This window comes from Balaenoptera ricei, chromosome 5 (genome assembly GCF_028023285.1).
Source record: "Balaenoptera ricei isolate mBalRic1 chromosome 5, mBalRic1.hap2, whole genome shotgun sequence".
Taxonomy (NCBI): Eukaryota; Metazoa; Chordata; class Mammalia; order Artiodactyla; family Balaenopteridae; genus Balaenoptera; species Balaenoptera ricei.
Window position 1 is genome coordinate 44,428,366 of NC_082643.1, and position 26,124 is coordinate 44,454,489.

General features: G+C 49.0%; 2 protein-coding genes, 1 long non-coding RNA gene and 1 other non-coding gene across 11 annotated transcripts in view; 1 reads left to right on the forward strand and 3 right to left on the reverse strand.

Moving 5' to 3' along the window:
* Positions 1-2,363: 2,363 nt before the first annotated feature.
* On the reverse strand, positions 2,364-2,436 carry TRNAG-CCC (transfer RNA glycine (anticodon CCC)). Its single transcript has one exon. It is a non-coding gene; the product is annotated as a tRNA-Gly (tRNA).
* A 1,858-nt stretch (positions 2,437-4,294) lies between these two features.
* LOC132366408 (zinc finger protein 251-like) lies at positions 4,295-4,846 on the reverse strand. Its single transcript, XM_059923984.1, has one exon. The coding sequence runs from the start codon at positions 4,730-4,732 to the stop codon at positions 4,346-4,348; it is 387 nt and encodes a 128-aa protein (XP_059779967.1). The 5' UTR covers positions 4,733-4,846; the 3' UTR covers positions 4,295-4,345.
* A 6,644-nt stretch (positions 4,847-11,490) lies between these two features.
* LOC132365861 (NUT family member 2G-like) overlaps positions 11,491-26,124 on the forward strand; it is a 65,988-nt gene continuing 51,354 nt past the window's right edge. For both annotated transcript variants that reach the window (XM_059922758.1, XM_059922759.1), the window contains exon 1: positions 11,491-11,975. In XM_059922758.1, the coding sequence (XP_059778741.1) occupies positions 11,735-11,975 (241 nt within the window). In that variant the 5' untranslated portion in view covers positions 11,491-11,734. The remainder of the gene's footprint in view (positions 11,976-26,124) is intronic.
* Positions 16,446-26,124, reverse strand: part of LOC132365862 (uncharacterized) — a 44,474-nt gene continuing 34,795 nt past the window's right edge. For 3 of the 7 annotated variants that reach the window (XR_009503280.1, XR_009503278.1, XR_009503276.1), the window contains 3 exons: positions 22,685-22,793; positions 20,532-21,001; positions 16,446-17,313 (listed from right to left, as the gene is read on the reverse strand). This is a non-coding gene — a long non-coding RNA (uncharacterized LOC132365862). Of the gene's footprint in view, positions 17,314-20,531; positions 21,002-22,684; positions 25,360-26,124 lie in introns of those variants that run through there. The other 4 variants (XR_009503277.1, XR_009503275.1, XR_009503281.1 and 1 more) reach the window with 4 other exon arrangements.

Here is a 26,124-nt window from a genome sequence, read left to right on the forward strand (position 1 = left end):
ACTAAGCCCGCACGCCACAACTACTGAGCCCGTGCACCTAGAGCCTGTGCTCTGCAACAAGAGAAGCCAGTGCAATGAGAAGCCCGTGCACCACTATTAAGAGAAGGCCCTGCTCGTCGCAACTAGAGAAAGCCCATGCACATCAACGAAGACCCAACGCAGCCAAAAATAAATTAATTAATTTAAAAAAAAGAATATGCTATATTTGATTACACAGGACACTCAACAATGAATGAGTTTTCCCTCTGGTGCTGCAAATCTGGGTCACTCTTTGGACATTCCTGAACTCTGTTGACAAATACCCTCTCCAAGCTAGAGAACCACAGTGCCTTTGCTTTAAGAGCAGCTCGTGGTAACGGACACAGCAAGAAGAGAAAGAGGTCATTGAAACAGAAACAATGACAGCAGCTAATGCTGAGAAGTAAATAAGAGCTTCTCTGTTCATCTGCCCTTGGAAACCAAAATAACTATCCTAAAAGAAAGGTGGGTGTTGTCGGAGGACGGGGACGGGAGAGCTGGAAGAGATGTGGGTGAAAACCTCATCAGCACTGTCTTTCTTCTGCCACAACAATAGGGATTGTTCATTCAGAGAGCTGGGATTTGGGAGCAGGGAGAGAGAGTGGGGAGGAGTGTGGACCTTGTTGTGGTTTGTGGACCTCGTTTCTAGGCAGCTGTTGGTCAAAGGGGGATGTGGCGTAGGTACTGACAAATGTTCACGTGTCACGGCTGGGTCGTAAAAAGGAGAGACTCCTCCGTAGCACTGGTTAGCGTCTGTGCATGCACGCCCTGTAGGGATTATTTGATCCCTCTCTGCCTCCCTCCCGGGCTGTGAGTTCCAGGAGCGCAGCCGTGCACTCCTCTGTCCGTGGAGCTGAGCTCGGTGCTGGCTTCTAGAGGAGGCGAAGTCGATAGATGCTTAAGGAAGGACTCTTGATTGATTCAAACTGAAGATCACTTGGAAAGATGCAGGGGGCAGCATGTCACTGACAGGTGATATCAGAGGCAGGTTTGGGTTGGGCTTTTCACTAAGTAGACCCTCTCCTATCTATGAGTTAGGAAGTAGGGTCTTCAGATCTGGCTATTTCCAGTGCCCAGTTTCCTGCTGCCAAATTGGAGCACTCTATGAAGAGTGGTCAGGAAATGGGGGAAGAGTCTTAAGCAGTAAGGCTGGGGTTTTGTTAAAAGAAAACCCCTTCCTCTCTTCACATCCAAAGCAATAGACGCATTCCTTTCAGAGGAACAGCTTCCCCTCATCCACTGCTATAAAATCTTAATGGGGAAAATATTCCAATCCATTTAGTACAGAAGCAGAGATGACAACACTCCTGTGATTGAAGGAAGCTGAGAAGACTAAATTTCTAGTATGCCGTGGTGTTGCTGTATCTCAAAACCGATCCTCCCATAGTCTTGGAGGCTAACTTCCCAACTTTATGCTCCCCTGAGATCACTCTAATCTAAAGCCTATGAGTGGTTTTCTTACTCTGGGAGCAGAAAGAGGTTTACATTTGACATTGCTGTCCATGCATCTCATCCAAGAGGCAACCCCCCCGTCCTTTAATCCGCAAGAGCTGCAGAGCTCATTCCTTCCTGAGCCAAAGGAGTTGCCTTAAATGATTACCTCTGATAAAGTACAGCAGGAGACTTTATTTTATTTCATAGTTCCCTTCAGAGCAAACGAATCCTGGTGCAGCCAGAATCCCCTCCTTCAAGGTCTGAATCCCTCCAGCCCACCCAGGGATGTGTCTCTTCCCAGTCTGGGGCCCCCAGAAGCATCCTGGCGTCCTGGCCAGGCAGGTTTCGTAACTGCGTGGAGTCTATCTCTCTGGTATGATTAAAAACCGATAAAATACCAACATTATTCAGCACTTAACTAGGTATCAGACATCGTCCTGAGCTCTGTTCCTGTGAGGTAAGGGGTATCTCCATTTAGCACATGAAAAAACCAAAGTTTAGATTATTAGGTAAATTGCACAGAGTATTCCCAGCGTGGAGCTGTCTTAATTCTTACATTATGTAGGATGAAATTGAAGATCTAAGAGACTGTCATGGTCCCCAAATCACAGAGTACTCAGACTTGCTAATTCAGAGTGGTGAAGCCAAACTCAAACCCAGGTTTCCAGATGCCAAACCTGGATCATTTTCACAACACTGTAGTTCCTGTAGCCAAAATCTAAATTTCCTTAAGAAAACCACAGGCATGAGAATCACTGTAAATCTCTTACTTCAAGAATGGATCTTTTCTTCCTCTTTCCTTCCTCCCCAGAGCTTGCATTTTCTCCACAAACTCCTTTTTTTAAAAAAATTAATTTATTTACTTATTTATTTGGCTGTGCTGGGTCTTAGTTGCGGCATGCAGGACCTAGTTCCCTGACCAGGGATCGAACCAGGGCCCCCTGCATTGGGAGTGCAGAGTCTTAACCACTGGACCACCAGGGAAGTCCCTCCACAAACATTTCTTATACAATTTTTAAAAATCTTGTATTAACCGTTTAGCTAGATACTTTGCCAGGCTCACTCCCATCTCTGAGACGTCTCTGGCACAGCGTTCCAACTGGGAGTTGCTACCAGGTCATTCTATCTTTCAGGGCCTTGTTTGCTGCCACCATCTCCCGGAAGCCCTCCTGACCACGCCAGCCCACACACCTCACAAGCAAGTCTCACACACAGTTTTTATAGGTAGTGTTGTCATCCAACACTTTCATCTCCTGTCCTTTTTCTCTCCCTACCTGAAGCAACTTCTACTCCGAGGCACATACTGTTGGCCAGAACCTAGGCATTCTGGCTATGACGGTTTTCTCCCAGTACATCTCAGAGCTGCCCTTTTGTAGTTTGTGTTTATAAACTTGTTGTTCATTGACATTTGAGAACTGTTACCTGTCCTTGTTTAGGAAGCCTCCCCACAGCCTTTGGGTACCTGGCTCACAATCTTCTCCAGCTAAACCCATATGCCTCCCTGTGGGACTTCAGTCTTCTGTGGAGGTGCTGTCCAGATACCTCAGCCTCCTCAGCTCCAGCGACCGCCACCTCCTATATAACCCTGTGGCCTCACCTTGGAGTTTATCATTGGAAACTCTTCGACCACCATAGGTCTTAAGTTCCGAATCCCACTCTTGGTGCACAGTGGCCATTGCTTCCTTTACTCTCATTCCCTGACAGATAGAAATCTACCCTTCAGTTTCCTCCAAACCTCGATGCCTTTGCTTCCTCCACTACCTGCGATTCCTTCACTTCCTTCTGATCACATTTCCTCCCCCTTTCCCCAGCCTGGACTCCTCACAAACTTCTGTCTCACCAGCACCTCAGTCACCCGGCTCTCTTGTCCTCCCATCAAGCCCCCATCCCCACTTCCATCTGGAGATCCCATCCGACTGCCGAGTGAGGTTGTGTCACCACGACTGTGCAGACTGGCGCCTTACGAGCTTGTGGCTTCCGTTCTTACTTGGGCCCTTAATTTGGCTGTACAACTTTTAGGGATCTTGGTCAGCTTCCTCTCTCATTCTGCTCAACAGCTCCTGGAATCTTTCATCACTTTTCCCCAGCTTTCTACCAAATTCCCACTCTGCTTACCTAGCAGGTGATCTGACCTCCCTTCAGAGCAAACCAGCCCTGAATCACAGCACCCTGCCTCACTTTACTGGCTCACTCTGCAAGCTAAATCTGCCCTCATCCTCATTTCCTTCCAGTGTCAGGAAAAAGCTGTCCCTCTCTTCAAAGCTCAGCCAACCATCTGATCACCTGATCCCATCCTGTCTAACCCCGAACCCCAGGAAAATAGTTCCATCAAGCATCCTCTTTCTTATATTTTTGAACTTTGACCTTTCATTATCATTCCCTAACCCAATAGATATATTCAGATTCCTCAGAAACACACTCAACTTCACCTCTCTGTCCTTCTCCTCTTCATTGCCAAGCTTCTTGAAAATTAATTTACATAGGTATGCCATGCTTGTCTCCTCCTCCTTATTCTTTTTTTTTTTTTGGCGGAGCCGCGCAGCATGTGGGATCTTATATCCCCAACCATGGTTCGAACCTGCCCCCCCTGCACTGGAAGTGCAGGGTTAACCACTGGACCACCAGGGAAGTCCCCCTCCTCCTCCTTATTCTTTTTTTTTTCCTGAGTTGTGTCCTTTATAAGAAACCGGTAACTCACCAGTAACTGTTAAGTACAGTGTTTCCTTGAGTTCTGAGCTGTTCTAGCGTATTAATCAAGCCCAAGGATGGGGTCGTGGGAACCTCCAATCTACAGCTGGTCGATCAGAAGCACAGGTGCCAGCCTGGCCTTGTGATTGGCACCTGAAGTGGGGGCGGTCTTGTGGGACTGAGCCCTTCAAGGGCAGGGTCTGCGCTAACTCCGCGTGGTCAGTGTCAGAACTAAATTGTAGGACACCCAGTTGATGTGCAGAGCGGTGGAGACTGGTTGGTGTGAGGAACCCCCTACATTTGGTGTCGGAAGCGTTGCTGTGCTGGGGTCTCCCGCGGTCTCTCCTTCCTGGGCCCCCAGCAGGTCCGAGCCCCAGGGCTCCTTTCCTTGCTCCAGCTGGGAGATCAGATCTGGTTTGGATCCTGGAACTCCCAGGGAGGCCAGGTTCCTGTATGTCTCCAGCATCACGTCTCTATACAGGGCCCTCTGCCCCGGGTCCAGACGTGCCCCTTCTTCCTGGGTGAAGTGCACAGCCACGTCCCCAAAGGTCAGCAGGCCCTGGGGCCCGGCGGCCGGGGAGCTGCCCGCCATGCCGGCTCCCGGTCCCTCCGAGGCGAGGGCAGAGGGCTGCGGAGAGGAGAGCCGGCAGGGGAGGGCGGCGGGCCCGGGGGGTCCGGACCCAGCCCCGGCCCCTCAGCGGCGTCAGCTACGAGGCTGGCCGGACGGGGGCCTCCCGGGGACGCCGACGCTCTGCTTTGACTTGAGGACCCGGGCGCGCGGGTCAATCCATAATAAAGCAGGGGAGCTGGGTGGGCGCCGCGCGGGCAAGCGGAAAAAGCCCACCCACCACTCCGCCCGGCCTGCCTGGGGCGAGGCTACAGCTCCCGGGCTCCGCGGTTCAGCGGGGTCGGAGCGGCGCCGCGCCGGACTCACCGCCGAAGCCCAAACCTGGAACCGGGCCGCCCCAGCCCGCGCACGGTGGGCGGGGCGGCCCCCGCCCGGCTCCTCCCCCTCTTTGTCTCTCCTCCTCCTTATTCTTAAACACACCTCTGTGCAAGGTCTGTTCCCATCACTCAATGAAAAGGCCTTGGCAAAGGTCAGCGATGACCTCTGTATGGAGTGGTCTCTTCATTCCCAGCCTCCCCAGCCTTCCTGTAATATTCGAGGTTGCTCTCCCACACTCTGCTGCTTCTTCCCCATCTCTCATCAGTCCTGCTTTGTCCACACCACTGGCTTCTCTTTCTTTGCTATTCTCACAAATAGCAGTTCACTAGAAGTCTCTCCTGAGTCCTTTTCTTACCTTCCCTGGGCAACTGCTTCCACTGCCATGGATTTTACTAAATTGAACTACCACTAAGTTACTCTCTCCATCCTAGACCTTTGCTGGGCTCCAGGCCTATACGTATATTTAACAAATGTTGAATATACTGAATATTTCTTCAGTCCCTTCTCATAAATGATGATCCATGGGATGGTGATGATGATGACTAATATTTCTGGACTCCGTACTACATGCCAGACACTGTTCTAAACTTCAGTCACCATAGAAATACCGTACGGGAGGTACTATCGTCCCCGTTTCACAAAAGTGGTAATAAACACAGTACGATTTAATATCTCAGTAAGTGACACTGTTTTTCACCTGAATATCCAACCCAGGGACCCAGAAAGAATCCTGTACTTTTTATTTCTCCTCCTTCATTTTCAGTCACGCATCAAATCCTGTTGGTTCTTCTATTTGAGTTCCTCTGGCTTTATCTTCTCCTCTCTAACACATCTTTTCCAGAATCTGTACCTTTGTCTTACTTCAGACCCTCCTCATCAATCGACCAGACTCTTAAAATGGTGCCCTGACTGCTCTTCTTGCCTTCAGTCTTACCTCTGTCTACCTGCAGTCCAATCATTCTCCACACCTCTTCTAGAGTGGTCCTTCTGAAATGCAAACTTGATCATTTTATTACGCTGCATAAAGCCAGTCAGTGCCTCCCCTCACATGGCTACTTCTGCTGGGCCTGAAAGACACCCACCTACCTTCATGGGCTGCCCACTGCATGACATTTCATCTTCATCTCCCACCATTTCTCTACTTTCACTTCGGATATTCCAGACATCTCTCTGAGTGACAAATGCAAAAGCTTTTGCTCACACTATTTTCTCTGCCTGGGTTGCCCTCCTCCATTTCTTTGTCTAGTAAACTACTCATCCTTCAAAACTGTGCTCTCTAATATGTAGCCAGTAGCCACAGGAGGCTAATCTGAATTAAGATGTGCTGTGCTGTAAATATAAACACTGGATTTTGAAGACAGTGTGTGAAAAAAAGTATAAATGTCCCAGTAATTTTACATTGATTACCTATTGAAAAGATAATATTTTGGATATATTGGGTTAAGTAAAATATTATTAAAATTTATTGTTTCTTTCTATGTGGCTATTAGAAAATTTCCATTTACACAAGTGGCTTGAATTCGTGGCATGCATTATATTTCTATTAGACAGTACTTCTTCAAAATCCTTACCCTGTAAACTTAACTGAAGAGGCAAAAGACTTGTACACTGAAAACTACAAAATGATGCTAAGAGAAATTAAAGAAGACACAAATAAATGGAAAAACATTCCATGTTCATGGACTGGAGAATTAATACTGTTAAGATGTCAATACTAACCAAAGTGATCTCCAGATTTAATGCAATCCCTATAAAAATCTCAGTGACATTTTTTTCAGAAACAGAAAAAAACCCATCCTAAAATTCACACGGAATCTCACTGGACCCTAAATAACTAAAATAATCTTGACAAAGAAGAATAAAGTTGGAGGTCTCATACTTCTAGATTTCAAAACTTATTACAAGGCAACAGTAATCAAAACAATGTGGTACTGGCAAAAAGACAGACATATAGACCAATGGAATAAAATAGAAAGTCCAGAAATAAACCCTCAAGTATATGGTCAAATAATCTTCAGCAAGGATGCCAAAACCATTCAGTGGGAAAAAGAGAGTCTTTTCAACAAATAGTGTTTAAAAAACTGGTATCCACATGCAAAAGAATGACATGGACCCTTACCATACACCATATACAAAAGTTAACTCAAAATGGATCAAAGACCTAAACATAAAAGATAAAAACTATAAAACTCTTAGAAGAAAACACAGGGAGAGAGCTTCATTGGATTTGGCAATGATTTCTTGAATATGACACCAAAAGCACAGGGAACAAAAGTAAAAATAGGTAAATTGGACTACATCAATATTTAAAACTTCTAAGCATCAAAACCACAACAGTAAAAAGGCAAACTATGGAATCAGAGAAAATATTTGCAAACCATTTATCTAACAAGGGGTTAAGATCCAGAATATATAAAGAACTCCTGCAACTCAACAACAGAAAACCAAACAACATCTAATTTAAAAATGGGCAAAGACTAGAATAGACATTTCTCCAAAGATGACATGAAAAGCTGCTCAACATTGCTAATCATTAGGAAACTACAAATCAAAACCACAACGAGATATCACCTCACACCCATTAGGATGGCTGTAATCGAAAAAAATAAAAAAACAGAATATAACAAGTGTTAGTGAAGATGTGGAGAAGTTGGAACTCTTGTGCACCATTGGTGGGAATGTAAAATGGTGCAGGTGCTATGGGAAACAGTATAGAAGTTCCACAAAAAAATTAAATATAGAATTACCATAAAATCTCCTAGGTATATATCCAAAACAATTGAAAGCAGATATAACAGTACATCCATGTTCACAGCAGCACTATTCACAATAGCCAAAAGGTGGAAGTAACCCGAGTGTCCATTGATGGAGTGGACAAGCAAAATGTAGTGTGTGTGTGTGTGTGTGTGTGTGTGTGTGTGTGTATATGGGGGGGGGTGGGGAGAGAGAGAGAGAGAGGGAGAGAGACAGAGAGAGGTATATTACTTGGCCTTAAAAAGGAAGGAGGGCTTCCCTGGTGGCGCAGTGGTTAAGAATCCGCCTGCCAATGCAGGGAACACGGGTTCGAGCCCTGGTCTGGGAAGATCCCACATGCCGCGGAGCAACTGGGCCCGTGAGCCACAACTACTGAGCCTGCGCGTCTGGAGCCTGTGCTCCACAACAAGAGAGGCCCTGATAGTGAGAGGCCCGCGCACCGCGATGAAGAGTGGCCCCCGCTTGCCTCAATTAGAGAAAGCCCTCGCACAGAAACGAAGACCCAACACAGCCAAAAATAAATAAATAAATAATTATTTAAAAAAAGAAAAGGAAGGAAATTCTGACGCATGCTACAATATAGATGAAACTTGAAGACATTAGGCTAAGTGATGTAAACCAGTCACAAAAAGGCAAATACTATATTATGAGATATCCAGAGTAGTCAAACGCATAGAAACAGTAAGTACCACATGGCGGATGCCAGGGAGTAGGGAGACAGAGAAATGGAGAGTTGTTTGATGCGTATAGATTTTCAGCTTTGCAGGGTGAAAAAGTTCTGGAGATTGGTTACATATCCATGTGAATATATTTAACACTATTGAAGTGAACACTTAAAAATGATTAAGATGGTCATTGTCATGTGTATTTTACCACAATTTAAAATTTTTAAAAATCAAGTTCCAAAAAAAAGAAAGAAAGAAAAAAAAACCCTTACCCAGATATCACCTGCCTCCTCCCCTCTAGTGTGAATTAACTACTCCTTTCTTCATGGCCCCACTTAATTCCTGCACATACCTCTAGTAGCGTCTTATCACATTTTTGGTAATTCTTTGTTTGACAGGATAAGGGTTACTGTCCCATGAGTGAGATGAATACCCATCCACTTCTAGGGTCTTGACCAGAAGCTAAGAAAATATACTAGAGTCTTTAGTAAGATGGAGAAAAGAGACAGTAGCCCTGACGGCATAATATGCCACAGGGGATATTCAAGACTATACCTTGTATGTGTAGAGGTGTCACTCTGAGGCTAGATCTGGAGGGGCTAATGTCCTTCAGCCATCCTTCTGTAAGCAGCATCTGAAAGGCCTGAAGAGCACATCCTCCCACCTCCAACAGATGAAAACATCCCCTTCTCTATCATGAGTCCAACCAACTGAAATGATTGGCCACACCCAGTCTGACCTATTGGCAGGAAGAGAGGAAGATACTCATTTCAGATAGAGCCAAGATGAAGTAGCTTATGTAACAGATAAGGTACTCTGGGGCCACATGAAGAACTGTTTTGCTGCCTCCCCTGAACTCTTTGTATGTACACTTGATGCCTAACAAGAATTTTTTTTTTTTTTTTTTCTGATAACGGACTGGACCTTCCTGCCCTTCCCAGTTCATAGCCCAGAGGTAACACTTGTTTGATCTGTCTTCCCTCCTAGATGAGGAGCTCCTTTAGGGCATGGACCACACCTTATTCGTCTTCGTATCCCCAGTGTGCACCAGTGCTGGCACTTAGCAGGACTGGTGCACACAGCCTGCCCAACAAATGACTGAATGGTTAGAGTGAGGGTGTGGTGAGTCATTACAATAACCCAGAGAGAGGCTTTTGACAGAGCAACTACTCCACCCCTAGAGAAAGGACAGTCTGAATAGAGAACCACAGGGAAGATGTGGGTCTGGTGGCTGTGGGGAGCAGAGGGGGCATGAGAAGAAAAAGTGGTTCGTTATAAAGCCAAGGCTGAGCAGGCTGATGAAGTTTATGTCCTCAAGTCTCATGTTCTGTTGTCTCACTGGTCTAATGACAGGGCCGGCGTTTATCTGGGCGCCGGGCAAGTGTCCCTTCATTCTATAATTTCAGCTCCAACTGAAGCAACACCATAACACTGGCTCAGTGGCCACCATTCCACAAGCCACATACGTTGCTTCAGTTTTAAATTAGGCATTGTTTTTTCTGGCTGATTGGACTGATTCTGGTCTACTAACAATGAGATGCTCATGTATGGCCCTTTCATGTAGTCAGTCCTTGGTAATGTTTTTCCCTCTCCTGTAACGCTGGAAAGGATTCCTAACAAGTTGATCCAAAAATCAGCTTTCTTTGTCAACATAATGGTATCCTTTCAAACTCACATTTATAGACTTTGCAAGCTGGAAAGAAGAATAAAGCTTACTTCCTGGTAAGGAAATTTGTCCCCAGAGGACGGAGGTGGGTCCCAGTGAATTAGAAGTAGAATCCAGAGCCCCTAGCTTCCATTCCTGGCCCCTGTCCTTCTGCTATCCGCCGCAGGTGCAGCCACAGCTGCTTGGGACACGGCCAGCTCACCCTCCTCTGCACTTCGGTGCGATCAGGGCTCCCTCTGGAGAGTTCTAAATTATCCGCGTTGGGAGAGGAGGAATGAGCAGACACGATTCTTCTGAGGTTAAGTTTCCTTGGAACGTGCTGGGTGATGTTTTTCTAAAGCTCCATCTCAACAATGCTGACTTCGAGGCTTAGGAGACAGTCCAGAAACGCACTGGTTAGCGGAGAATTTGCCACAAACAGCTGCGTGGCCGATGGGCCGCGCAGTGGCGGCGCACTACTGTATACTAACCAGCCCCCAAACCATTTATTCATCATCTAATAGGCATTATTTGAGCACCTACTGTGTGTCTGGCTGCAAGCTGTCCAATAAGGAGTTGAGCGGCTCGGGGCTTTGTGACCACCTAGAGGGGTGGGATAGGGAGGGTGGGAGGGAGACACAAGAGGGAGGGGATATGGGGATATATGTATACGTATAGCTGATTCACTTTGTTATACAGCAGCAACTGACGCACCACATTGTAAAGCAATTATACTCCAATAAAGGTGTTTTCTAAAAAAAAAAAAAGAGTTGAGCGGCTGCCTGCAACCCCCCCCCCCCCCCCCCCCCCCCCCCCGCCACAGGCCCAAGGAGCCATAAGAACCGGGAGACACAGGGACTTGTGATTCTCAACTCAGATCTGGCCTTAGCTTGTGTTCCGACCTGGGGCAAGTATTGTTAAGTCCTCCAGCCCGTAGCTTCAAAGCAAAAAGAAGTCTTTTCAAAAGGGAAGGGTATTTCTGGGAACCGGAGAAACACACAACAACAGCTGCAGAAGTGCTGTGAGCCCCTCTGCAGGCTCCCTGACCCGGGAGCCACCGCTCACCCACCCGCGGGCGGAGGCTGCCCGCTGCCTGCCGAGCAGGCTGCCCCGTCCGGCCCCGGGGAGCCCGGGCAGCGGAGGCCCAGGGGGCGCCTTTCTCTTTAAGAGCCCCACAGGCGATGCTGATTGGCTGTAGCTATGCGGGTCTTTCTTCCCAGCTCCCTCCCTCGGAGCGCTCCCTCCCCCGCCGCTTTCTCGGCTTTTTCTACACCCCCTCCCCCCACCCACTGCGTCCCCTCCGGCCCCTGGCGCTCGCCTCCGGTTCCTCGCCGCAGAGTTCAGCCCCGGCAGCGGCAGGGGTGACTCGCTAGCAATAGATGCCGGGCGCCAAGATTTGCATCCTTAAGCCGCGCTGAACGCCAGAAGAAGAGAGAAGGAAGCAGAGAAGCCCCGGGAAGGCGGGGACGGGAGGTGCGGAAATCCCCGCCTAAAAGGCAGAAGCCGTCGCCCCCACCAGAGAGCTCCGCGCCGGCTGCTCGCCTGCTTGCTGCCGCTGCCACGAGCGCCCGCCTCTCCCCAGCCATGCCAGGCCCGGCCGCCGACGAGGGGAAGGTCCCCTTCCGCACCGCCAAGGAGGAAATCCGTGTGGGCTTCGGGGTCGAGGGCTCGGAGGGCGGCGGCGGCGGCCGGGAGAAGCCCGGCGCGCGCGGGCGGCGGCAGGACATCGTCTGGAGGAACGTCTTCCTGATGAGCCTGCTCCACTTGGGGGCCGTGTACTCCCTGGCGCTCATCCCCAAAGCCCAGCCGCTCACTCTGCTCTGGGGTAAGTCCCGCCGGCGCCCCCTGCGCCCCGGGCACCGAGGCGAGGCGGCGCCGGGGCGCGCGGGGGCGCGGGTCGCCGCTGGCTTCGGGCGGTGCGGAGCCCCCCTCCGCTCTCCGCTCGCCTCCCCACCACGCGCCCCGGCCCCCCGGCCTGCAGTCGTCCGGCCTTTGGGACAGGCAGGTATTTCTGTGCTGGTATTTTCAACTTCTGCCTCCCCCGCTGTCTGCATGAGTAGGCGCCTTTGGCGGCGCCTGGACGGACTCGGGGCCCTTCGGCGCCACCGCTGTGCGCAGAGGCGCACCGGCTGAACCCGGGTTCCAGGGCGGGGAGACCGATGGGATGATTGTGTCGCCCAGGCGGGTCCCAGGGGCGCTCCTTTCTGCCGCCCTTCGGCTTCTCAGTCTCCTCTGTGGGCCACGGACCTTGGGGCCGAGTTAAGGACAAGAAAGGGAGTTGGAGCGGGGGTGGAGAGACCCGGCACCGGATCAGTCTTGATGTTCGCGCAGGAGATGGAAGAGACCAGTTGCCTTCCTGCCCCTGCAAGGCCCCCATCCCTGCTCCCTCCGTGATCTCTTGTGCCCAGTTGCACTTCTACGGTCCCAGAAGTTTCTCGGCGAGCACACCAACCCCGCGGCGAGAGCGCTCTGCCCCCGGCACAAAGCTTAGACCGTGGCCGAGCAGATCCCCTCCGGGACCTATCCCTTCTGACCAGTGCCTGTCTGTCACCGCACCTGTAGCTCTCCCTCTCGCCACCCTCTTTCCTAGCACCCCCAACCCTGCCGGCATGGGAGGGAGCCCAGGAGCCCCCCCCTCAATGCCCCCCACCTCCCGGGGCCCGGGGGCCGAGTGCCTGCCCTACGTGATTCCAGTGGCTGACCTCAGAACCACTTCCAACACCCCCTGCTCCAGCAACTGGTTTTGGCCTCAGTCCCTGCAGTGGCCACGTTAGCCGGGACAAAAGGCGCTGGCCTTGATATCCTGGGCTGAGAATTGGACGAGATGATCCAAGAAGCCCTTTCAGCTCTCCTTTCCGAGATCGCCAAGGAATGGGGGCAGGAGAAACACAACCTACTTTTATTCCCAGAGGGGAAGAGGAAGGAAGAAAATAAGAAAACCTCTTTCTGCAAGGCGTCTTATTTAGCATAGTGCCAGCTCCAGATGCCTGGGTTCATAATGGGACCACTCGGTTCCACGCCTTCCCCTGAAACTCTGCAGTCCCTGCTCTCGGAAGCAAACTCTTCCAGAAGATGGGGGCCTCTTAGGGGAGTATGGCTGAGCAGAGCTGAGGAATGATGAGAGGGGCGGGGCGTCTGTGGGGATCTGTGACGCCTCCCAGAGCCCCCTAAGCTTTGGGTAACCACCCTGCTCAGCCCTCCCCTGCTCAGTACACCTCCTCAATTCAGTGTCCTTTCCACCATCTTCTTTACTGTTATGTGTTGGTTTCATTCTCCCTGTCTTCCTTCTTCCTTTACTCTCAGATGACTAGATCATGAGATGCTCAGTCATTGCTTCATGGACACACTCCCCCCACCTGCCAACCAAAACCCTTATTGCCCTGGATCCTCCAGGGAGCTGCTCCCTCTCCACCCCACTCCTTCTCCCTGCAGGGGCAGGACTGTGCCTTTGGACTTCAGAGCTCACCTGCCTCCAGGGGATTGGGGCTTAGCTTTAATAGCCGCAGTGTCAGAGAGCTCAGGGAGAAGTGAGCACTTAAAATATTGTCTTACATGCCTGGAGCTCCACAGACCCACAGGCTCCATCCCTTACAGCCACCCACCCGCTGGTTCTGGCATCCCACCAGGAGCCACAAGGACAAGGCCCCCTCTCCAGGTTTGCCAGTCACCTCTGCCCTTTCTAGGCCACTCACTGTGGTGGAGACAGAATCTTTCTTCTGAAAGACCTTGGCCAGAAGACACCGTCCTCGGCCTCAAACTCCTCCAGCTTTCCCGGAGAAGTCAACACACTGCAGGACTCTGCGTTCCCCTTTGTGGATGATGTTGCCAAGCCCATCCTTGTGCCTTCCTGCATAGTCTATTGCCTTAGCTACTTTTCGTCAGTTCCATTCCCTGAATCTTGATTCACTCCCTACCTGGGTTTCATTGCTGCCCCCCTCCAAAAAACAAACAAACAAACAGAAAAAGAGCCGACAGTGGTGGCTATTGTAGTTTCAAGATTCAAACTTGTGACTTAGAAACATTCCAAGTAAGTGAATGTTATCTGATGGATAGCTTGTGAGGGAAGAAGTGAGGGAGAGAGACAGCTAAGATCAGTGTGCTGATGGCTAGAATCTATAGGGAGACTGTTGATCAGGGTTATTTTCATTGAAAGCCCTGGTGCCTTGAGCTTCAAATTTCTCCCCACTGGATGCCCTTTTCACCATCTCTCCCACTGGCTCTGTGTAGTGTTAGGACTGAGTTCATGCACCAGTGGGCTGTTCGTCCACTTCAGGGACCTGAGTTGTCAAGGCAGTAGGCTTAACTAGCCCATCTATTATTGCTTGCCACCCTCCACCCCAGGTATGGTTGCCCTGGAAACAGGAGGCATCCATGCAGAGCACCCAGCAGAGGATGTTTTAGGTGTTCAGTTGTGCGAAGAGTAATTTGCGTGGCAGTAAAATGTCATCCATGAAAGATCCCATCAAGTTGTTCAGTCCAGACCTCCTCCACTGCCTCACTCCCCACCTTTTTATGACTCTCCTTGGGCCCAGAGCAAGTTGTTTTCTCTTCTTACCCTTGCAGTTTTCTGAGTGGGCAGGCTGTCAGAACGGAATGCTCTTGGTGCCCGCAGGTCCTGAGGGATGAGTTTATGACTTTTGAGCACAGAACACGACCTCCAGCTGGAGGAAAATCTTCACCTGAAGCCTTGAGCTCACAAAAGTGCCTGCTTTGAGGGTTTTTGGCCAAAGGGGCAGTTCGTTCATGCCCTGAATCCCAAGACGAGTGGAATAGGGGAGTGAGGAGCTGCAGCTGTGGTGTCGAGGTCAGAGTCCTGGTGCCCCTTCCCAGCAGCTTTGCCCTGTCTCCAGGCGTTCTGGCCCCTGGTTTCCAAAAACATGAGGGACTTTTCTGGTTTCCCTTGAAATGTCATCCGAGTCCCCTAAATATGCCTTGGTGACATCATGACAATTTCAGTGACAGTATCAGGCATGCAAAACACTCACATGCCCTGCTCCCTTCCATCTTGCCCCAGGGCAAATGTGACCATTGCTAAGGTAGAGACAGGATTCTCTGGTGCCCTTCAGGTTGCTGGAACACAGCCCATGGTGAGGAATCTGAGCGGTGGCAGGAATTGACTGAGGCAGTCTAGCAGGAGGGAGGGTCAGGAGAGGCTGGGGTTTGGAAGGTACTGGTCCATCAGTCAAATTCTGTCCAATTCTGAGAGTTGCCCAAAGATGAGCTGTCTTCTGTCAGGCCTTGGGTAACCTGAATCCACACCTTCGATGGTCCTCATGTGTTTGTTGGGCTTCTTTTTCCACCAGATCCCTAACATTGTTGAGGCGCTCCCAGAATGCGTGGCCACGGACTTCGGTTTTACCTCCAGGTTTTCTAGGCTGAGCACAGCTCAGAAGAGAAACAACTGAGAATGTGAATCCCTGCTCTCCTACTTACTTACCAGCTGCATGGCCCTGGGCAAATGAACATCTCCAGACCTCAGCTTTCTCACCTGTAAAATGGGTATATCAACACTTCTTGCTCATGAGGTTGTGAGAATTAAATTCGGTAATAGGTGTAAACTACTTAGCACAGTGCCTGGACCTTGGCTGATGTCCAGTAATTGTTAGCTGCTCTTATTATTATTGGTCCTGATAGTGGCTTTTTTTCTTTAGTAGAAGGAAAAAAGGCCCTCTTGCAGCACAATCAATTCTACAAAGCTGGCACACAACATGGCTTCGTTGCCTCTCTTGCATAGAAAAGATTGCTTTGGCTTGGGAAACAAGGGTTCTTTCTCAAAGTCTCCAAAGAGAAATGAACACAGATCCCCCTGTCCCTCCTCCCTCCCCCATTCCCTTCTCTTTCATCCTCTCTTCCTCCTGTTTTCCTCCAGAAGGCCATTATTTTGTAAAGAAGAATCTTTTTGTTCAGCTGATAAATCACCTGGTCTTTGGTGTTTTCTTTGGGGCTTTTTGAGCAGAGCCAGTTACAATTGCTGTCAAAACAGGGCCAAATCATTTCTCCTAAATGTCTTAGGGTCTCAGTTTTGACTTTTTTCCCCGTTTCTGTCTCCTTGAATCATCTTTTTTTTTTTTTTAATCTTTAATGCTCAAACTACTAAAAAACTGAAAAACATAAATGAATCTTCCTTTTTTTTTTTAAACATCTTTATTGAAGTATAATTGCCTTACAATGGTGTGTTAGCTTCTGCTTTATAACAAAGTGAATCAGTTATACACATACAATATGTTCCCATATCTCTTCCCTCTTGCATCTCCCTCCCTCCCACCCTCCCCATCCCACCCCTCTAGGTGGTCACATAGCACAGGGAGATCAGCTCCGTGCTTTGTGAATCTTCCTTTTAAATCTTGTAATTCCCAGCCCATTGTTGCAAGTCTTGCATTTTTAATAACCAGGCAAGCACTAAGAGCCCTACCCAAGGCTGGGTGGAGTGCAGCGAAACCCGAGAGAATGGTGTGCTTTTGCTGGCTTAATAGTCCCAACAAGTATAAATATAGGTTGAGGTTAACATTATTAACTCGGTTTTTTTCTAACACTGGTCAAGGTCACTGCCAACTGCACTGTCATCCTGAAATGTGAAGTCGCTCTGCAGAGTGGAAACCAGAGCGGGAGTCCCAGCATTGCCACTTAGTTCAACTTCTGGCAGGTCCCTTTCCAGTGTGTGAGCCTCGGTTTCCTGGTCTCTGAAATAGGGATGGTAATATTGAGCTGAAAGTTGTTTTAAGAATCAGGTCAATTGTCAAACTGGTGCCAGAGGATCGACATGCAGTGCTCTCTGTTACTACCAACCCCACCGTGGGCCAGGCGTCAGGGAACCCGCAGGGCTTCCGTGTCTGTTTGTCTGGGACTTGGAGTTCTCGTGGCTCAAATATAAGGCATAGCCTTTAAATCCAAATAGATTATCCTGACCTCTTGTAACATTTAGTTCTCATCTTGTCCTGGTTTGTGTATTGTATAAAATCATAATAATTGCTTGGAAAAGTCACTGAGAGATTTACAAAAGGGTGACACAGTCATGGTGGTTTCTCTGAATTTTTATAAAAGGCAACATCGTCTCTGGTTGGCATTATTCTTGTTGAGCATTTATTTTGACATTCTGTAGTCTCTGGTGTGCAGTCTCGCCATCCCTCTGCTGTGACATGTCCTGCTTCTGTGGAAGTGCCACCCTGGGGTTAAGAGTATGGACGTGAGAGTCAGAGGATCTGGGTTCAAGGCCCAGCCCCCCAGCTATAGCCTGGGGCAGGTCGCTCACCCCCCGTAGCGTCAGCGTCCCCAGCTGCACAGTGAGAAGAGCGGTACAACCAGCAGCATGTCGCAGCTGGAGTGAAAGGAACGGGAGTGAGGCACTTGGCCCTCGGTGCTTCCCTTCGCGCCTTCCCTTCCTTTAGCTCCCCTTTGGTGGCTGGGACTTGTTCCGGCTGCCCCCTGGTTGTCAGAAAGCCCTGGTCAGGGGTAGAGCAGTTGGTTTTCTGACTTTGTTTTCCCTGGCAATGGGTTGGTGGCCACCCCAGCAGGGACCCGCTATCCTCCCTCATCAGTGTCTGCCGTTTGTTCACTCTGAGTGGGAACGGCCACGAGAGAGCCTCACAGTTGCACGTGCAGTCACATATTCACTTGTCCACTAATTCATTCATTCTTTTCCTTTTCAACTATTGTCAAAACATATCAGAATCACTTGGGGCTCTTTTAAAATATTCAGAAGCCTGGGCGCCACCCCCCTCCCCGGAGCTACTGCACTGGAATCTCTAGGAGTGAGGTCCTGGCTTTTTTGAAAAAGGCATTAAGGTGTTTCTGATGCACAGCGGGGCTGAGAACCATTATTTAATTCCCTTATCCATATTCAGTTATGCTTATTACTCACCCATTACTTGCCAGGCACCGACACCATCCCTGACTTCACGGCACTTAAGGCCAGTTGGAGAGACAGACGGGTGCACAGGTGAGAACCGCCAAGGCAGCATGAGCTGCAGGTGGCAGCCTGGGGGAGTTGGGGAGGCTTCCCGGGGGAGGAGGTGGCTGGACTGAGCCTCCAGGAGGCCCGAGGCTGGCTGGCCAAGGGGTTTGGGTGAGATGGCACTGTAGCCACAGGCTACAGAGCGCCCGAGGGGAGAGGGGAGAGCCAGTCAAGGACCTGTGGTTCAGCGAGGCTGACGGTGATCAGGGCCCAGATCCAGGGCAGGAAGATCCAACAGGACCAGGAAGACTGGGAGGAGATCAGGCTTTCGGAGGGGCTGCCCTTCAGCCTCTACCTGCCTCTCACCTCCTCTCACCCATCACACACACCAGCGGCTCTTGGTGTATAACTTCTAGACCAGACACATGGCAGCGGGATGAGTGAGTCTGAAGATTTTCGGGAAAGACCCTGAGGCAGACGCCTTGGAGCAGGTGTGCAGTGGGGCCGGGCACCTCCCTCAGGCTGGCCAGAGCTGAGGGAGAGCTAGAAATAATGTCTCAGCTGGGCCTTTGATCTCACAGCTTCAGGGGTATTGTCCCAGGACTAAATTACTAAAATGCCCCAAGGGTATAATAGCACAGGCATACCAGACCCAGGGCTCTCTCCTCCTCCTGTGTTCCTCTTTCCTCTGTTTCTCAAAGGTACAGGTGTGTAGGGGAGTTCTTCTCACCTCACTTCCTCCCTTGAACCTGAGCTTAAACAGCTGGTTCTCACTACCCTCCTTAATGTCCTGCTTCCCATTTCTGCAGCTTATTACGGAGGGCTCTGTGGGTCCCTGCAGGCTGTGGTCCAGCAACATCACCTGGGAGCTTGTTAAAAAGAAAGACTCTCAGACCCCACCCTGGACCTATTGAATCACTACCTGCACTGATAAGGTCTCCAGGTGATCCATCTGCACTGAACTTAGAGAAGCACTCCCTCAAGTCAGGCCACAGGCCGACGGGTCAGAGAAGCTGCACACGGGTGGGATTTGGCAACTCTTTCTTTTTCCGTTTAATGGCCTCCTCCCCTTTGCCTCCCCTCCTCCCCTCCTGCCTCCTTGTAGCTTATTTTAGAACATGTCGGGATCCTGCTTCTCTTGCCAACAAAAGGCTGTTGCTAAAATCTTTCAGCCGGCAGCAGTGATGTTTAATTCATGGGCTAGAAAATTAATTTTATTTTCATGAGTAGAGCTGGAGAAAAATAACAGGAAGTCTCTGTGCATGGCCCTTGGGAATTCAGCTTGTCTATTTAACAGATGAACTGGTAAAGGCGAGGGGGCCTCAGGAAAGGGCCACCTTCCACAAAGGATGCTTTTGGCTGCAAGTAGCACAAAACTCAACTTAGGATGGCTTAAGAGATAAGAAAAATTTCTAATTTCACTGGTAGGTAATCCTAAGGTAGGGCACTTGTGGGATGACTCAGTAATAACGTCAAAGTGCAGGTTTCATTTCTGCCATGGTGGCCTTGTGGAATTTAGTTTTCCTTGTGGTTACAAGAAGGCTGCCAGAGTTCCAGGAGTTACAACAGTGTCCTACAGAAGAAGAGAGAGGCTGCCCCTTCCTGAAGTCTCATCAGAGAGAAACTCTCTCCTGGTCATCTCACAGCTGATGTCTCCTCAAGTCTCACTTGCAGGATTGTGTCCCAAGTCCCTTGTTAAACCATCATTGGCAAGGGATTCAGGCTCATCAGGCTTAGCCACTGAGCCACATGCCACATGAGGCGGGGGTTAAGAGCCAAACAAAACCCAGGCTCTGGGGGAAGGGAGAAGAGGGCATGGCTGCTGGGACAGCCAACACCTCTGCTCCAGGGCCTGCCTTTACTCCCTCTCATGACCTTCCCTCTTTGGTGTCACCTCCATTCCCTGGAAAAGCTCTGATTTCATATTTTAGCACGCTCTTCCCCTCTACTCCCTACCCGCTCCGCTTGTCTCCAGTCCTGCTGTCATTTCAGCGAGTTGTAAATGTCTGCCTTTTCCATGAGGCTCTGCGCTCTCCCATGGCACATCTGCCTCCCCAGAGCCTGGCAATGGCCTCTGCTCAACACACACTGTGCTGGGGGAATGGATGCAGGAGGAGACGAGTGAATGAGTTTAATCTTTGTGTGGCCTTTCTTTGTAAGGAAAGTTTTCATGTTGTTTCTTAACTTTAAAGATGTTTTTGCCCCTGTAAGAGAACTTTCCATGTGATTTTGGGGGAAGGACTGGGGCGAGAGAAGCCTTTCTCAGTGCCCCAGGAATCTGCATGCCCCTCTGCACCCGTGTCCACCTGGGAGTCACCCTGACCTCAGTGGGGAGCTTGCAGAATTCTCTATCGCTCCTCTGGGTTTTTATGGGGTGAGACGGGGCTGGGGAAGGTTGCTCTGGGCACAGGGAAGTGTTATATGCCTTGTGGGAGAATGGATTTAAAAAGAAAAAGATGGACAGTGAGTGACTTAGAATGTGTTCTTTACCAAGGTTTTCCATGGTGACACACTTTCCTCAGACTGATGAATGGTTTTCTTGGCTGGTCATTGTCTTCATCGTTCAGGTGACGCAGAACGTCAGTGATGACGTCACGGTCAGATTTCTGTTCTCTTGCCTCAAATTTTACTTAAAAGGGCATTTAAAAGTCCACTTAAAAAAAAAAGTCCACTTAATCTCACCCAGCAGGTACTCTTTTTTAAAAAAAAATAAATTTATTTATTCATTTTTGGCTGCGTTGGGTTTTCGCTGCTGCACGCGGGCTTTCTCTAGTTGTGGAGAGCCAGGGCTACTCTTCATTGCGGTGCGTGGGCTTCTCACTTCGGTGGCTTCTCTTGTTGCGGAGCACGGGCTTGGTTGCTCTGCGGCATGTGGGATCCTCCTGGACCAGGGCTCGAACCCGTGTCTCCTGCATTGGCAGGCGGCTTCCCAACCATTGCGCTACCAGGGAAGCCCTGCCCTTAAAATGGAAAAAAAAAAAAAATCAAATACCAGTGGACTTGGAAATGAAGAGGTACAAGAATAGAGTTTAGAACTCAGGTTTAAATTTGTTTTCTTCCTGTATCACTGTCTGTTGTATGCATACCATCATGCCCTGGCAATTTGGCTGTATGGGTTTTAGCTTGGTTCCCTAAAGAGACAATGGCTGTAAATGCAGCCTGTGACCTGAATGAGCAAGGCCATCTCCCAAAGCATCCTCCACCTCATCGTCAAAAAACATTTATCAAGCAGGCAATTAATTTCCTATGGTCTTGAGCCAGGCACTGTGTAAAAAAACAGAGACCTGGTCTCTACCCTCCTACCTTTTATAACTCAGAGGAACAGCTGTGATTTTCCCCAAGTAGTGTATCCAACTTAATGTTCTCTTGGCATGAGTAGAAGTGGAAAATACTCTTACTTCTTTAAAAGTTCTATGCATGAATTTAGAAATGAATTTCTAAAATGTAACTTTCCTGGAGTAGTGTGTCGGTTCCCTCCTCTAATAAATACATTCATAAGAAGCTTTTGCAGATGGTTACAATGAAGATCGTCTCTATTCTCAGCCTGTGAGTCACTGGAGTGTCCCTGAAAGCATTTGTTTTACCCTAGAGTCTCTATAAGCAAAAGAAGGTATTTATTAGCAAGTGTGAATAATGCCCACATATCTCCCCCTCCCATCTCCCACCCCCAAATCCATTGTGTTTGGCTCCCTAGCTCCTGACAAGTGGGTGAGTCATTAACATTTTTGAGCTCTGCTTGAATTACTCCAGGGTCTTGACTCCGTCTGGAGCTACCCTCTGAGCATAGACTGGGTATGAACCTAAACTTGGCAGAGCTCCCAGGAGGGTTGGAATAAACCATAGTTATTAGAGCTAATATTCCTTCATGCACAGAGCTGGTAGTCAGTCAGTGTTCGCCCAGTGGTTAAAATCATTGGATAACTGTGCCTTCCCTGGTGCTCCTGGAATTGCCAACAATCCAAGAGCTAAAGGGTCAATACCTGGCTCAGCTGCAGGGCTTAAATCTAAAAATAAATCTGTTCTGATTGGTTTGATTGGTTGGTGCCCTTGCGGGTTGTCAGGTTTTTTTTAATTGAAGTATAGTTGATTTACAATATTGTGTTACTTTCACATATACAGCAAAGTAATTTGGAGATATATATATATATATATATATATATATATTCCTTTTTTGATTCTTTTCCATTATAGGTTATTATAAGATATTGAGTATAGTTCCCTATGGTGTACTCAAATATTTTTAATATCATCTCTGCATATGCATTTTCTTGTTATCATATGATTCATATAATCTTCAGCTTCTATCCTTTTCTATTTTAACTGAATGAGAACTTTGAAAAAATCAGTCAGTCATTCTGGCTTAAATTTATATCCTAAATCATGTAAGGAAAGGTATTAGGGCCCAACCTAAGTTCTGGGGTTGAAAGTAAATCACCTGTCCTAATAAAAACTTCTTTTGTGATAGAGGCAATGTGTGTCTAAAAGGTGATTTTTATTCTCTAGTTTATAATTGCCTTTATGTAAGATTCCCCCCGAAAGATTTGATATTAATCATCAGAAAAAAATAACATTGGAAAAGTCCGATTGTGAAGGTGTATCGCTAAGTGTTGGGAGTTGGGAGGACAGAACGTGGAGGACCTTACCACTAATCCAGGCGGTACTCCTAGCTCACAGGTCATTGCCCGTGATGTTGTGGACGGTGTCTAGGCTCCCAGCAGCCCAGGGTCGGTGCCACTCAAACCATACCTGAGGCTTGGTACAGGGAATTGTTTTAATGATAGAAAATTTCAAACATACATAAAAGTAAAGAGAATGGAGTCTCTATCCCCACACCCACCCCTCACCTGGGGATTTTTTTTTTTGGTAACTTTTTACTTTGATATATAATTTCAGATACATAGAACAGTTGTAAGAATAGTACAGGGAACTCCCATTTACTCTACGCAGACTGAACAATTTCCATCTTATCCCATTGGCTTTATCATATTCTCTATGTGTATATGTATACATATGTGTGACTACTATTTTTTCTGAGCCATTTGAGAATAAGTCGGAGATATTGTGTCCTTTTATCTCTAAATACTTCAGTATGTATTTCCTAACAATAAGAATACAACCACAGTACAATGTTCAAAACCAGGAATTTAACCTTGATATTATCTTTTTTTTTTTGTCCACACCCAGCAGCATATGGGATCGTAATTCACCCACCAGGAATGGAACTGGCCCCCGCTGCTTTGGAAGCACAGAGTCTTAACCACTGGACCACCAGGGGAGTCCCAACCTTGATATTACCTAATCCACAGTGGATAGTCAAATGTCATCAGGTATCCTAGCAATGTCCTTTATAGCTTTTTTTTTTTTTTCCCCTTTCGGATTAGATTGAAGCAAATTCAAGACAATTGCATTTGTAAATACTTAAGTATCCAGTATTAGTCGGGGTAACTGGCTACATCATCCACATGGAAAACCTCGGAGGCCACCTTTCCCCTACCAACTGCCCCCAGCTCTTTGCGGGAAAACATTTGTGAGGGGCAGTTTTCAGAAGCGGGAAGGGGTAGAAACTGAGAAGCAGACATAGGTAATGAGCGAGGCAGTAGTTCTCAGGCTGGTCTGCGGACTGTGTATTGGGGGTCATCTGAGTTGCTCGTGCAACGTGCAGATCAGGGGGCTCTACCCAGACGGGAGCTGTACCCAGGCCCTACAGGATGAGAACCTCTGGGAGCGACCCGGACTCTGCATTTTAACAGTTGCCACGGGTAGCTCTTATACCCTGTGGGTTGGAGGTGCTCTGACCCGGAGGCAGGTGACCTGGGAGTGATGCTGTGTCCCTAGCAGTTTAATGTCACATCCCCACACACGTGCCCCGTCTCAGAACAGGTGCAAGGCTGTTACATTGCCTCCAATTCCACTAGCCTGAGACTCCTTAGCGTTGATAAGAGGCAGCATTTGGGCAATGGGAATAGCTGCAGGGGCTCCTCTCTCAGCACACAGCTTCTTACACAGGGCTTACACCCGAGGGGGTGGGAGTTTCACTGGAGAGAGGAGAGTTAAAGCAGAAGGAGAACCTGTGATTGGACCCGTTTGTGGCGTGGAGTGAGCTTGTTTTCCCGGGGCGGGGTTGGGGTAGGTGCTTGGATCATCCCTGGGGTGGAAGGCTGTTCAGAAGAGGTGAAAAAAAGCCAGGAGAAAGCCTCAAACAAACAGCCCTAGGCAGAAACCTCCACCTGCTTGGAAGAGGGCCCTGAAACCTTTCTTAGGACTGCGGAGGGGACTCAGGTGCGGCAGCCAACTGCGCAGCCTCAGCGCCTCCCCTGCCCGATCTTCCCCTCCGGGAAGGCAGCCCCAGTACGAGTAGCGGTGGCATCATTATTATAGCTCCCAGGACCAGACAGCGAGTTGGTGCAGGAAATCCGCTGTATAGACGTGACCGCGTTCAGGAAACGTGTCCATTCAAAAAATGGAGGTCGGTGGAGCCCTTCTCTCGGGCCCCTTTCATCTCTGAGGGTCGGGGCTTTCCAGTCGTCTTCATTTGCTGAGGAGCAGATACTTCTTAGACCAGGCAGGCGGGGACACAGTGCAGCTCTGCCTGGGACAAGGCACACTTTAGGGGCGTCCTGGACCCAGGCTCCTCTGCTACCTGAGATACAAGGACCCTTGTAAATGATTCTGACCCACCAAGAGATGACAACCACTGGGGAGACGCTCTAGATGTTCACTGTGCATCCGATGGGCGGCAGTGGGCTTAATTCTAACCTGCATCCTGTCAATGTGGCCACGTGACAAGGGTGACCACGTGACACAGGTGACCACCCTCACCTAGGACAGTAATCCAAGTGGCTGTTTCAGTTCCTCCCGCTGTTGAATCTTCCTCTCCGTTCTCTTGAAAAGGCGCTGCGCTCTCCAAGTCCTTTTCCATTTTAGCACGAGTGGTTCTCAAGCTGTAGCTCGTGCCAGTTTAGATCTCGGGGCTCATTCAGCCTTGCTCAGGGGAGCCGGGCTGGGTTTCTCTCATTCAGAGATAAGTGTGAAGAGGCAGCCGAGAGGCTTCCAAACCCGGGCAGGCTTGGAGTCTTCACAGAGAAATAGAGATGCAAAGTCCTGAAAGCAGAGCTCGCACTGGCGCTGTGCCCAGACTGCGCGATGTGTGGGAGCAGCTCCCGGAGAAGCAAACAGACAGGTGGGCCTCCTTGGCCCCCAGGGGCTGCCAGGTGCTTCTTCAGTCTAAAGGCTGGAGGCAAGAGTCTGGACTCAGATACAGCTTTGCTGATTAGCAAAAGTTCTCATCTCCCAAGTCTCTCCCTGGTCAGGGCCATTCCTAGTGGACATGAATTGGGTTTATGAAAAAAGTATTTGAAAGTGCCAAGGAGGTTCCCGCACCGTCGTGATGATGCTGAATGGGCAGATTGATGTTCTGATGTGTACCCGGGTTCAGGAGCAAGGGAGGGAGCACTTCTGGGGTGCGCTTTTCCACCTGCTTGGAGGCAGGCAGGTGGAGAGATTTAGATGACTAATTAACTTGTGTTTGGCACACATTTATGGACATGTGCCCAGCATGGGCCAGATGCTGGGAATACACAGGTGAGCAAGCTATCATTCCTGACCACAAGATGCTCACGATCTAGAAGAGGAGACAGACCTAGGAGAATTGTAACTCAGTGTGATGAATACGAGGACTGAAGTGGGCCTGAGGTGCAGGGATGGCTAGAGGCGGTGGGCATTGTAACTGTTTTATCCACACAACAATAATCCTACAGGGCCTTAATGTCTTCACGGCTGTTCTGAACAACAGCAAAACTTTGCAAACAAAATTATTTCATAACTAAGTAGAGGGGAAGCTTAACGCAATGAATGCATTTGGTGGCAAAATCTGGCCTAAACTGTTTATCCTTTTTAGTCTGAATGTTCGTATTGATGTGTTTGATGACAGACCCACCATGGGTATTACCATAATGCATAGGCACTCTATTACCTTTATCAAATCTGATCAATTCTGAACCTTGAAGCACATCTGACCCTTGGGTTTTGATGAGGGACTGTGGACTTGTCCTGGTATCGTCTGCATTTTGCATCTGAGGAGGCA